The 14,494-nt window shown below is 35.6% G+C and overlaps 1 protein-coding gene and 1 long non-coding RNA gene across 2 annotated transcripts; both read right to left on the bottom strand.

Moving 5' to 3' along the window:
- Positions 1–5,889: 5,889 nt before the first annotated feature.
- Positions 5,890–10,692, bottom strand: LOC111760412 (uncharacterized). The gene is made up of 2 exons (XR_002794105.2): positions 10,597–10,692; positions 5,890–6,878 (listed from the first exon to the last, which is right to left on the bottom strand). It is a non-coding gene; the product is annotated as an uncharacterized lncRNA (long non-coding RNA).
- Positions 10,693–11,157: 465 nt separating this feature from the next.
- Positions 11,158–14,061, bottom strand: LOC131280145 (high affinity immunoglobulin epsilon receptor subunit beta-like). Its single transcript, XM_058306191.1, has 5 exons — positions 13,908–14,061; positions 13,311–13,442; positions 12,526–12,582; positions 11,780–11,923; positions 11,158–11,175 (listed from the first exon to the last, which is right to left on the bottom strand). The coding sequence occupies exons 1-5, from the start codon at positions 14,034–14,036 to the stop codon at positions 11,158–11,160; spliced, it is 480 nt and encodes a 159-aa protein (XP_058162174.1). The 5' UTR covers positions 14,037–14,061.
- Positions 14,062–14,494: the final 433 nt, after the last annotated feature.

The raw sequence follows: 14,494 nt of genomic DNA, 5'->3' as shown, positions 1-14,494 counted from the left end.
GTGAGTGGGAATTTTTTGGGGGTGGGGTGTCCTGTATCCTGCAACTTATTCCCTCAATCTTCTCTTTATATAATTTCCCTCACACATACATATTTGTTATCACTATCTAAAGTGGATCAATATTATCAGCAAATATATAAACTGAACTGAGTCTCTGTGTATTTGGGTGAAAGTGGTCGGCTTTGTCAACCAGGTGAGTGCTCAGGGCCTGATGGGGTTAAAAAGTTATTATGTAGATGGATAAACAAAATGTAGTATATCCATACAATGGAATATTATTCAGCCTTAAAAAGAAGGCTTGGTACATGCTACAATGTGGATGAACCTTGAAGACATCATGTTGAGTGAGATAAACTAGACACATATGATTGAATGATTTCTCTTATATGAGATACTTAGAATAAACAAATTCATAGAAATAGTGGTTAAGGAGTAGGAGTAGGGGGAATAGAGAGTTATTGCTAATAAGTGTGAGGTTTGGTTTGGGATGATGAAAATAGCCTGGAAATAGATAGATGTGAAAGTTATACAGTACTGTCGAAGTACTTACTGTTAAAGACTTGTCCAATTAAAGTGGTTAAAATTATTTTTTATGTTATGTACATTTTTATCATAATTAAAAATTAATTAATTATAAAGAGCCAAAAATATATCATGTGATACTATATATCTGTCTTTTTGTTTCTGTCAGTCCTTCCCTCCACTCTAGACCCATTTAATGAGCAGGATGAGGAAGTAAAGGAGGGGAAAGACTATTAGGTACACGAGTCCTTCCTGAAACCGGAGGCAACAGCAGGACATGGAGATAGAGCAATTTCAGATGTTTTCAGTAGCCTCTTAGTTCTGGTTAAATAGAGCTTCATGTCTAGCAATGGGTATATGGCTCTGAGGAGGAGGGAAGTAGATCTAGGAAAGGTATTTTTTTCTCAGATCCAGGTTCCAGAAAGGAGGTCGAGGTTCCCAGAATGAATGTGAACCCTCTGGTCAAGCGATGATGTTATTAATGGTACATATTATTCCCCATTGCAACAGGTGGAGATATTCAATTCAATAAATAATAATGTTCCCTCAGTAATAATACCTTATGAATGTGTCTATGAGGAGCTGGAGTTTCAATTAAAAAGTCCCAGCTTCTTTTTCTGTTTTTATTATTCATTATATATCACTGAGCCAATAATAAGCTGCCTGCCTGAATGCATCCAGATCTGTGCTTGGAAATAGAGCTACTATAAAGCCAGATAAAGTATTTTTTTTCCTTTTGTTGATGCTGATTATGATTTTGAATTTCATCCTTCCTATCCCCCCACTGATGAGATAGCAAAGATGCAGAATGTCATTTTTAATACAAACTTTATTGGAACTATAACACACATATAGGAAAGTGAATCTTTGGTCTAACAGCTGATTGATTCTTAGATGTTTAGAAAGTGAACATACACAAAACCAGCTCCTGGACGAATGGAGAGAATGTTGCTAAAATTGCAAAAGACCATGTGTGCACCCTCCTCACACTAGGGTGTCAAAGAATAACTGCATGTTTCAGTTTGTTAGGCTGCCAAAATACAATATGCCAGAAAAGTGTTGGCTTTTACAATGAGGATTTATTAACTTGTAAGCTTACAGTTCTGAAGCAATGAAAGTGTCCAAATCAAGGTCTCATCGGGCGATGCTTTCTTCTCAAAGACCAGCTGTCAGCTATCCTGGATTCCTCTGTCATGTGGCAAGGCACATGGTGGCATCTGCTGGTCTCCTTTCTCTTCTGGGTTTCATTGTTTCAGCTTCTGGCTTCCTTGGGGTTTTTCTCTCTTCTGTGGCCTTCTCTATATATATTCATACAGTTTAGAAAGTACTCCAGTAAGAGGATTAAAACCTATCCTAGACCATTCCTAACTGAACTAACCTAATCAAAAGGTCTCACCTACAATAGGTTCACACTCACAGGATTGGATTAGGTCTAAAGAGATGATTTTTCAGGGAGCCATAAAAGCCTCAAGCGACCATCCTGCAATTTTGACTTCTAACACAAAGTAGTTTTCCTTGTTTTTGAATTTTATGTAATGGAATCTTAGTACACTTATGGGTCTAGTTCTTTTTATGTTTATGAAATTCACCCATGGTGTGGCCAGTAGTGGTACTTGGTTGTTCATATTGCTGCAAAGTATTCTAATGTAAGAATTATGGAACAATTTATTGATTCACTTAAGTGCTGGTGAACATTTGAGATGTTTTTAGTTTTGACTATTATAAATAGTGCTGCCATGTAAATTTTGTACACACATTTTGGTCCAGGCATGTGTAAAATCCCATTGGGTATATCCATAGGAATGAAAATGGTAGCTCATTCCCAAAGTTCATATAACATTCACACACTTTCCAGCAGATGATGAATGTTCTAGTTATTGCATATCTTCACCAATACTTGGTATTGTGTGAGTTACATGGTGGCCATTCTGATGGGTGTGTGATTGTATCACATTGCAATTTTAAATAGTTATTAATTTTTTACATAGTTTTACATTTTATAGAAAAATTGAGAAGATATTACAGAGAGTGCCCATACATTCCAAGTCCAGCTTCTTCTACTATAAAAATCTTACATTAGTATGGCACATGTGTTACAATTAATTAACCGATATTGATACATTGTTCCCTGAAATTCATACCTTATTCATTTTTCTTTAGTTTTTACCTAGTGGTCTTCTTCTGTTCTAGGATTTCATGCCACATTACATTTAGTCATCATGTCCTCTTAGTCTTCTGCTGAATGTGGCAGTGTCTGAGACTTTCCTTGTTTTTGATGACCTTGACAATTTTGAGGAATACTACTAAGGTTTTTTTTGTAGAAAATCCTTCAGTTGGGGTTTGTTTGATTTTTCTAATGGTCATACTGGGGTTTTGGGTTTGGGGGAGTAAAATCACAGAGGTAAAGCTTTATTCTCTTCACATCATATCAAGGGTACATATAATCATCATGACTTATTCCTACTGGTATTAAACCTCATTACCTGGCTGGGTAGTTTGTCACATTTCTCCACTTCAAAGTAACTCTCTACTACCATGCCTCCCTCTCACACCCCAGTATGAGAATCAGTCACTTAGCCAATGAAGTGTGATTCTTTTTTGTTGGAAAAGTGTATCAAAAAAACAAGATCTGAGCACTAGATATGTTCTTTGATACTGGGTTATCATTACTTTTAAACCCTCTCAGCTGACAGAGCTGAGCAAAGAACTATATGTGTCTATGAACATGTGTATAAGCATATCTATAAGTATTTATATATGTGAGCATCTGAATCTATATTAAGCTAAACATGATTTCAACTGGTGTCACCAACTCTAATCTATTAACACATGGATGATACTATTCTCCTCCCTTTGATTTCCTGTAACCTCCTACTCCAACAGTGAGAAACCTGACTCCCACCATCCGGATCCATTTACATAATTTTAATTTCATGTACATGTATGACAACGTCAGAAATGTTAACCTACACCTCTTGTGAGGCAACTTTATTGACTAAGGTGCAGTTTATTTGCAGTTCCTTCTGCCTTTAGTCTTATAAACTCCACATATTTCCAAGTAGGTCGCAACTTTCCCTCTGTCCTCCTTCAATGAGATTTTTCACACATTTTAAATACAGTTAGATTATCCTGGCAGAGTGTACGTTACTTTCTGGTATCCTCTAACTTCCTAAATGATATAAATGCATACATTAAAATTAATTCTTTGTGCTATAAACTTCTATGTAACTGGACTAATGCATAATTCCATGTATCCACCATTACAGTATTATACAGAATAGTTTTACTTCCCTAAAAATCCCCTGTGCGTCATCTATTCAATCTTCCCTCTCCCCCAACATCCAGCAACACCTGATATTTTAATGTATCTACAGATTTTTCTTTTCCAGAATGTCATATAATTGACTTCTTTTATTTAGCAATATGCATTTATCCTTCCTCCATATCTTTTCATGACTTGATAATTCCTTTCTTTGTATTGCATCATGTGACTACACCACAGTTTGTTTATTCTTCCAGCTACTGACGGACATCTCAGTTGCTTCCAGTTTTTGGCATTTATGAATAGAGCTACTATAACATTCATTTGCAGGATTTCTGTGAACATTAGTTTTCAAATCAATTGGGTAAATATCTGGGAACATGATTTCTATTTCAAATGGTAAGACCATGATTACCTTTGCAAGAAACTGTCAACCTATCCTTCAAAATGACCATACCATTACTTTCCCACTGACAATACATGTGAATTCCTGTTGTCTTTTATCCTTGCCAAAAGTTGATATTGCCAGATTTTGGATTTTAAGCATTTTGATAGGTATTTAGTGGTATTTCACTATTGCTTTAATTGGTATTTCTTAATGGAAAATAGTGTTGCCCATCTTTCATGTGCTTAATTTCTATCTACATCTGTTCTTTGTGAGGCATCTATTCAAATCTTTCACCCATTTTTAATTAAGGGTGTTTCTTTTCTTGTTGCTGAATTGTAAGAATTATTTGTCACATTGAAGAGCCAAGAAAAATCTTCTTATGTTTCTTAGACAGATAGAGGAAAAGTATTTATTGTGAAACATTCCCAGAATGTTCTATATAACAAATGCTTACTCTACTGAAGAAAAGAATCTTACCAGAAACTTATCTGGTCTGGTGATAGGGCAATTACATAATCCAGCCTTCCTGTTTTAGTAAGAGGAAAATAAAGCTAGGAAACACTTGTAGAAAAAATAAAGAAACATGCATTTATGTCACAATTCAGCAACACAGACCCATAAAAAGACTAAGATTCAATCATTAGATAATAAGCTACTTCCCTTTCCCAGCACATCATCATCACACCAAATGGAATCCAGCATAATAATGGAGTGTAAATGAGAGAGCTGCAAGACACTGAATCTGTTTAAGAAAATACTCTAAAGGAAACCTAAAGACAACAAGAAAGACAAAAAGCCAGGGTACTGGAGGAATTGAAAGTGTCTGGCACATAGAGTCACAGAAAACAGTAAATACAGTCTAACTCTTAGCCAGATTAACATAAAACCTCACCCTAAATGCCTTTTACCTCAGTTTCTATTACTTAAAAAAAAAGTAAAAACCATGCTAAAGGAAAGAAGAATTATAGTCTAAAGATACAAAGCAAACCTCAGAACCAGACTAGGCAGATGTAACTCAGATTTTGGAATTATCAGAGAATGTAAAATATTATAAGTAAGTTATGAGCTGTAATGGAAAAAGTAGACAGCATGCACTAAAAGATGGATAATGTAAGAAGGATGTGGAAACTCTAAGAAAATATCAAAGGGAAATGTTAGAAATAAAAAATGCTATAACAGAAATGAATGTTTCTGATAGTCTCAGTAGGGTAGACACAGTAAAGGAAAGTATGAGTGAATTTGAAGATATGTCAAAAGAAACATCCCAAATTAAAAATGCAGAGATAAAAAGAACAGAAAGAAACACAATAGAATATCCAAGAACTGAGAGACAATTTCAAAAGGTTTAATATGTATGATTGTAACACCAAAGAGAAATAAGACATATTTTAAGTAATAATGGCTGAGAATTTCCCAAAATTGATTACAGACACAAAAAACTCACATCCAAGAAGTTTAGAGAAGACCTTGTTCAATTGTCAGTGAATTCATTAGCTAAAATATGCTTTTCTTGATGGTTTAACTTACATGTGAGATACCATCACAAACACTGAAGGTACTCAGAGAGATGCAGCACAATTAAATTAGCTTAGTGTTAAAATTAATTAAATACTTTGATCATATTTCATCTGATTAAATGTTTTTGCATACAGTTATTATATATTGCATGATATATATATATATAAGAATCTGTATTGAGAAAGCACATTCCAGACCATTTCAAAGATAAAGAAATTGATTTTTAATGAGGGAAGTTACATGTCCAAAGTCAAATATAAATTAGAGCCAAGACTTCATGAAAGGTATTTTTACAATTAATCTAAAGAACTCTACCTTTAGTACACTATTTATCATCAATGATTAACATTCAAAGTTTTACATAAAGAACAGAAGTGCATGTCCATATGTCTGAAAATAGTAAGAAAGGTCAAACATCTTTTTAATGTTTAGTCATAAATGAATGAGGGAAAATACTTTCCATAAGTTTGTGTTGTCAAAAAATAGATCATGGCAGGTAAAGACCATTGTGGCAGAGACAACAGTGTTCACCACTGTTTGATGTTGCCCTTATATTTTCCATCATCCACATAGTGTTAGTTAAGGGGCTGTGGCCAGAAGTTGCTCTTGCCAATTCTAGGACAGTTTTTAATTGCCAAAGGTATGACTTTCAACTCTTCTCCTAAATCTGGCAAATGTGGAGAAAAGTTTTGAACTTTGGCATTCCACATTGTGGAACTCATATCTATGGGGGTCTGAGGTGACCATTTTGCCCACAGCCTCTTGCTAACTAATGATCACCTTATAAAATATGCAATAAATGAACTTCAGATGTTTTAAGCCACTGATATTTTAAGGTTAAGATTTTAAGCAGAGCATTCTTTGTCGTGTGATGACATACAATCATAACACAAAATAAGAAGAGGGGCCAATAAGTCCTAGATGTTATAGCTGCTAGTTGTGCTCGCCATGAATTTGAAATGCATGGTTGTAGATTCAGATGAATGTGCTTATGTCTTAGTCATTATAGTATGAGCCTCTTGTCATTTTGGATCCAAACTACAGAGGCGAAGCCTCATATTTGTTTATAGTGATTGTGTAATTTGATGTTATATCCTTATATTCGAGGTCTCGATAGACTGAACTTTGAGGCAGCAAGTCTTGATAAGGACCTTCAGAGGCATATTTCCAACAAGGCAAAGCAGAAATCTGTAAATAGCCGAAAAGAATAACATAGCTTAAATGTTCAGTGATTTGTTTTCACATATATACTCCCTGACTCCAAATAAACTGCACAGACTTTTGGTCCAATGGAAGGTAGAAATTTAGTCATGGCTAAAACTACCAGTGACTCAGTCTTCCAAAGATGTATCCGGGTGAGTATGTATCCATCTGCAACACCAGTGTTTATGGAATTTGAAGAAGATAAAAGAAGAAAAGAAGACGTGTATCCATTAAAATATTTCTTGGAAAACCAAATTTAGGAGAGACAACAAGGCCTATTGCTCTCCTCTCTGATTTTGATCTGAAGGATATCAGCACAGCTAGAATTAGGATCTTTGGAAGTCTGCTGCATTTCTGATGGGCTAGAAAACAAGTTACTGATAAAAGGTAAATAAGCATTTGAGAGAGTCATAAAACGTTATGTATATTTATCTGTGTGCATTTACTTATAAATGTGTTTATGATTTTATTTCTTTCTCTATATTTGATGAATACATGGTGAGAGGAGATACCTGAGGTTTTTTTTCATAAGGGGTGATTATTACATTTTTAAATAACATGCTCTTCATAACTTAAAGTACTTAACCCACTGGGCTGATACTGATGTTTCCTTCCTTCTTCTGTGTATAATATAACATTTTTTGAGGTGCCAGGGGCCAGGGACCTCATGTGGGAAGCCGGCGCTCAATCACTAAGCCATATTGGCTCCCCTGAGATGTTTTTATTCACTATTTTGCTTGTTGTTTGTTTTTATTTTTTCAGGAGGCACCGGGACCCAAACCCAGGACCTCCCATGTGGGAGGTGGGCTCTCAACCTCTTCAGTCACATCTACTTCCTCCCTATAACTTATTTTTAATCCAGAAAATGGAGATACAACTGTAACTATATGTCTTAGGCTATCTTGCACCAAAGTATGTTCAAATGATTAAGTACTGACCAGTGAGAAATGAAAATAAATAATGTGTCCCACTTTGGGTTTACACAGATAAAAAGAAGGATGTGTATTCCCATTTTCCTTTTTGACTGGGAAGTAGGTGTAATAGTTGGAACTGGAGCAGTCTTTGTGGACCTAGAGGTAATAGACACATGTAGAAAATAAAAGGTCTGCCTTTTGATCCCTATTTTCAGTGAAGATATTTCAACATAAGAAAAAATTCCTGGCCTATAATAACCAAGGAATATTAGATATCTAAAGCAATACAACTAAGAAGGGTAGGCTGACCAATGTTTTCTTCAGTGTTTGACATTAAAAATAGTGAGCAAAGGGACAGAGAGGAAAGTGGATATTAATTTTTCTCAGACAAGTGAACTATAACATAGTATAATATAACTATGTATAACATTTTGGGGGGAGAGACAGGAAATATTCTTGATTTCTGCCTCAGAGAATCTTGACTTGTGATGGGCGAATGATTGTAGTTTTTTTTTTCTTTTTCCTCCCTCTCTGTTCTCTCCCTCTTCCTTTCCAAAATGAAGTTTTATTTTATTTAACCTGTTTCTAGCCACAATTTTATAATGGGTGTGAGTGGGGAAGACTTGGATAACTTGTCTTTCAGACCTCATCACAATGAGCCAACTACAAAGAGGCAAAGATGTTGGCTTTTGAACCCAGTGCAATCAATCCATGGAACTCTGGGTTATTGTCCTTGAGGAGTTGGTGAGTGTGTTTTAGGTATGGGGAGAAATTTGCTGGCCATAAAGAAGACCATGGTTGTAAATGCTCCTGTTCCTCCATTACAGTAGAATCCGTCTTCAATTTTAGCTGCATTTTGAACTTCACAATGAATTCTGCAGTCTCCATTGCAGTTCAGTATGGCTATGTGACAAATGTTGGACAAATGTAATGTGAAAGAAGAGACATAGTTCACTTCAGATCTATGACCTCGTAACAAATAAATATATCTTCCCTTTTACTGTATTTTTTTTCTCACTGGGCATTACGAAGATATAAAGGAATCTGTAAGAAATGTTCCACAACAATGCAAGGTGATGTACAGGAATTCTGCCTGTTATACATGATTGTTTCATAAGCTCACAATTTCTCTAACTAAAAATGTTAATAAAAAAAGATGTAGAGGAAGAAGCATGTGATGGTCAGAATTTTAAGATGACCCCTGTGGCTTTTGCTCTCTGATTTTACTCACAAGATTGTGTTATGTTATATGACAAAAGGGAACTTGTCTGGATCGGCCTAATCTAATCACAGGAATGCTTTAAAAGCAGAATGTTTTCTCTGGCTGGTAGCTGAAGAGGAAGTCAAAGAGATTCAAAGCCTGAAAAGCAATTTTAGGAGGGAGATTCTCCATTCCTGAGATAGAAGAGATCATATGAAAAGATCTGAGATCTACCTCTAGCTTCTGAGTGACCTCCATGGACACCAGCAAGAGAAATGAGATTTGCATCCTGCAGTCACAAGGAAAATGAATTCGGACAAGAACAGACTTGGAAGTAGATTCTTCCCCAAAGCATCCCGATAAGAGGCCAGTCCAGCTGGTAATTTGACTCTAGTCTTACGAGAGCCCAAGTAAAGAATCCAGTTAAGTCCATCAGGATTCTGACCTACAGGACATTGAGAATGATAAGCAGGTGTATTTAAGCCATGGTTATTTGTTATGTGGTGATGGAAAGGTAATACAGATTTTGATACTGGAATTTGGGTAATGCCATAATAACTGTCTATATATGGGAGTGGAATTAGCCCATGCACTGGAAGAAGTTTGTGGATAATTTGGGGGAGCAGGACAGAGAAATCCTACATCTCTTCACTCTGTTAGTAGAGATGTGAACACTGGTAGTAGAGGCTTAGAAAGAAATGAGAATGATGTTATTGGAAACTGGAGGAAGGAAAATCTTGTTATACTGTGACAGATAGTTATGTGAAAAGCAGAACTTGTAAATGGTGAACTAGGGTAGAAGAGATTTCCAGGGTGTTGAAAGTGCAGTCTGGTTTTTCGTGTCTTATAATGCAGTGTGAAAGAGAAGAAATGCCGTCTGTACATGGATTCAGCCCCCATAGCTTTCCTTCCTGTCTGTCTGCCCTAAGGGACTTAACTAGTCCCCACAATCTTGTACGCCAATTGCTTGTAATAAAATTTGTAGACTTTAAAAGGAGAGGAATTATGACTGTGTAAACTTGCCAATTCTCTGTTTGAATGAACCCTAAATGACACACAACTGTAATAATTATTTTAGCTTGCAAAAAGAGCCATGCAATGATGTTGCTGCAAGGCTAATATTTCATACTGCCTAGCTGAGTTTTGTGTAATAAATTCAAACTACTTTTTGTGTATTTTTGTGTTTCTAGGTTATAGCATTTTCCCCGGGTTTACTTGAAATGTTATTTATCTCTTCCAGGTATGGCTGATGAATAATATTTTGTTTTTGTACACTTGTGACATTTATACATATATATTCATGACATTACAGATTGTATTGTATATAGTAAATCATTAGATTCATTGATATATTAATTAATGTTTGAATTCATGGGTTCGCCTGTGGGTGAGTATTTCTGCACAGACTAGAGAATTATGTACTGTGTATGCCATGTGTTGCCAGCACACAGCTAGAGACCCCCTAGTTATCCACGGAATCACAAACAGTTTTTGCATTTTTTTTTACCAGAGATATAAAGTGTTCTTGTCAGTATCATTTATGAAATAATCAAATTCGTCCTTATGCTCTCAAAAAATTGCTACTTACCCAACCAATTTTCCCATCATCCACACTATAGATGAGCATGGAGAGAGGTAATGAAATAAATAATTGTAGAAAGCTCAGAATCATTAGAAGAATCACAAGCCCCTATTAAAGAAATAAAATTCCATCAGGAAGATGGTTTGGAGGGTTTTTATCTCAGAGCTCCACATTAGGCCCTGAAAAGGAGACTCTCATAACAATTATACAAAATGGTGGTCTGAGGTTAGGTCTGAATGCAGAAATATAGAAATATAGCTGATGTATGTACTGCCATAGAATAAAATCTGATACTCCTGAACATTTACTACAATATGGGAAGAAAATCCTTGATGCTTTTCAGAATTCTAATGATTATTTCATTTCTGCTTTTTTGTTATAGTATTTTTATTAGTGGTGGCAGAACATTCTTAATATTATAAGTGAAATTATTATTTCATCCAAAATATCAGAAATGTTGAAACGAACGCCAGGCTGATTCTTCTCGATATAAAAGGAAGAAATGTCAGGGGTTTAGACTTCTCCAGTGAAATACTACAATTTGATGGTTTTCCATTTGGCTCTTGGTTAAAGTCGGGAAGTCTCCTAAATTTTGAATACATTTTAGAGTGAAAAATGAAATAAAAGTTGTGACTTTTTGTCCTTGTCCTTCTCGGTGAAATATGTATTCTAACAATCCAATGTTCTTATTTTCCTCTACTGTGGTGAGCTCCTTTCATCCTCCACCTTCAGTTCCCTTCTTTCACCTTTTTTTTTAATTTCATTTTTATTTTTTACAAAAGAGTGTTTTCTTGCAGATACAGGCATATCAGAATAGATATTAATTCTCCAAGTAACTTCAGGTAATACTTAATTTTTAAATAAGCATTTATAATAGAATGTAATTTTAAAATAATAAAGGAGAAGGTGAAAGTCACTCCAATCTTTGACCCAGAAATGAACATATTTAATCTATTCCTTCACAATTTTTTCTTGAAAAGTACAATTTTTATCACAGGATTATTTGGTTTACTACATTGGAAATATTTTCTGCTTGGTAAAATTACACCACCATTTAGAGAAACATTTGGAAAGAATCTGGAAACAGAATATTTGCCATCTTTCAGAAGTATATTAATGATTATGTCTCAATTTCATCATGCTAAAACAAGCATTCAGTTATCCCAGAATTCAGGAGGAAAATACTTACAGTTACAATTGATTTGATGCCAAAACATGAAGTTTCTCCCTTGCAATCATAGTGGAAAATTTTTATTAAATTATATGAGAGAATGCAGATCCCAATAATGGAGACAAAGGTGCTGAGAGTGTTAGCACCCAGATTCCCTCTCAGCTGAAAAATAAAGGAAATCACGTGTTTAAAACGGTAATGAACATGGGCTTCTACACCCCACAGGCTGGGAGGAATTCTGACGCCAGAAACTTAACCATGAAATTTTCACCATTCTTTAGTGCCAATTCAATTAGATGGCAATTCACATTAGTGCAAAGGAAAGTTAGAGAGAAATTATATTCCAGAAACACATACTATGGATAAGACATAAGTCATGCACATTTTAGTGTCTCCATCTTCCTTCTCTGCATGCTCATAGAATATAAAAGCCTCATTTGCTGAAATCTGAGCCACGCATGCATCCATATTACACCCCCAGCCCACTACTAAATGGACCTCCACAACTTCATAAACCTTTACTCGTTCTTCCTATAGAATAACGTTTGAGGATCAGCATTTCTAAAATCCACGGAGATCAATCCCATCTGCGTCTAGACATAGTATGATCACATGATTCACTGGGCCAAAGGGACAGTTACATGATGGAATTAACATATAAAATATTGGATCCCCTTGGTGACCGAACCTTATGTAGGTAAGTCAGAGTGCTATAATTTGTCATTTTCTCCATGAATGGGAAATGGCAAAAATCGTTAACTTACCAGTGATTTTGTTTGCTTCTCGGCAGACACAACAGTCAGAGATCCAGAAATGATAAACTGTTTGTAAGATAAGAAAGGTATCTACAGAGGAGCAGCTTCTTTCATTTCACCCTTTCCACCTCATTGCTAGATGCCCATTTTTCTCTGTATCTAGTGCCCCCCTCATGGCTCTTTGTTTCAAAACTCTGAGGAAAGCAGATCATTATAAGTGTATGCACCACATAATAAAAGTGCTACAGCAACCCTCTTATTCTTAGGAAGCATAAAATTCCATCACAGAACAGAGGAAATAGGTATAAAGACAATTTTAGAAAGCTATTCTATTTTAAGAAAATAAAAATAAATGGAGTGGATATAAGTTAAAGGTGAAGAGAAAGGAAAATGTGAACTCAAATTAGATGACATTTATCTCAATATATTTGGCCGAGGAGGTTGAGGACATAATACTACTTCTGTAGCCTCCACCATCTCCACTAATCCAAATATTGGTTTCCCGAACATCTTTTTGATGACTCATACCCAGCGTTTTCTCCTAAAGCAAGGGAGAAAAATTATATTTTATGGCTTTACACTGCACAGTTAGCCCTTGTCTAATGGTTAACCTATGAATAAAGCGTAAGGACACTATTTTAGTGGAAGATATATTAAAGCTAAGTTTGAAAATTGAGTCTTAGTCATATGCCTGAAATTTTTCTAGCATTATGTAAGTCATGACCTGATTTAATGAGAAAATCAACGAATGATGGAGTAATTATTAATTTGAGATATAAGGAAAATATACTCACAGACAATGCCCCCCATAAAGGGAAGAATAAGTGAAATGAAAAAATAATAATTCTGTATGTTTCAGAATGAAGAGCAAAAAAACCAATTATCCCATAAAAGAGGCATTTCACACCAATCATAATCTGAGCCACCTAAGAGATAAAACAAAAAATTATCAACCATACAAGTTAACAAAACAAAAATATCATGCAGTTTTGAAGACAATGGCAAGCATTTTCCAGGGAAGAGAACTGCTTTGTTCCCAATACTGCGTTCACCCATAAGGGTGTTCCCCAAATAGCATTAAAAAGTTCTGCTAAGAGTTGCTAGAGAATCTGCTTCTCTTTCAGTGGTCCAGTCCATGTGGTTCAGTCTTGCCCCAATAATGTATAGCCACAATGATGCAACCAAGAGGTTAGGAGCTCCTCTATACTCCCCCAAACCAGTCAATAGGTCTCTCCCACCCCATGAAAACATGCTTCCTTGCTTTTACTCTACACAGATAACAAATGACTTGACTCCTCTAAACCAAACCACTTCTTTAGCCAGCACAATTCTCCAACCTCAAATATTCCTAGTCCCCCCTCAACCAAAATTCTTTAGTAAGGCTTACTTACCCCCAGACCTTTTAGATTCTCCTTCAGGAATTTCTGCAACTTGCATTGTTTATGTCTTGAGGTACCAGAAATTTCAGTCCTTCCTAACATGGTACCTTTGTTTTCTGCTGGGACTATGTCTACAGTCATCCTACCAGGATCCAGAGTCTGGCTCATTCTGTAATGGATGGCCACCTGTTAATGGCATTGTATATGTATCTGCCATATTCAAAAGACTGTGCTCTCATTAAAAACAAGTAGATACTGGGTATCCTTGATTTGAGATCTTTATCTTAAATGAAAAAAAGTCACTGTTCAAGTGGTGTTCATATATACATACTGTTAACTTGGTTATCGCTAATATAATCAACAGCAGCATACTTCAAGAAGGGAGATGATGGAGACTGGGAAATATCAAGTCTGAGGGAGTTTTAAGGTGTTCTAGGCTAAGGAATGTTATAAATCTCAAGTCTAATTTATTTTTTGAGTTGCATGTCACCACAAATTTGAATAAAAGTGTCCAGGGAAGAGGGAATATTGCATTATCCAGGGTGGAATAAAAATAACCTGGGAATTAATGGCAGGTAGATGTGAGTTGAAGGTATTTT

This window comes from Dasypus novemcinctus, chromosome 10 (genome assembly GCF_030445035.2).
Source record: "Dasypus novemcinctus isolate mDasNov1 chromosome 10, mDasNov1.1.hap2, whole genome shotgun sequence".
Taxonomy (NCBI): Eukaryota; Metazoa; Chordata; class Mammalia; order Cingulata; family Dasypodidae; genus Dasypus; species Dasypus novemcinctus.
This window is presented reverse-complemented; position numbering and strand designations above follow the sequence as displayed.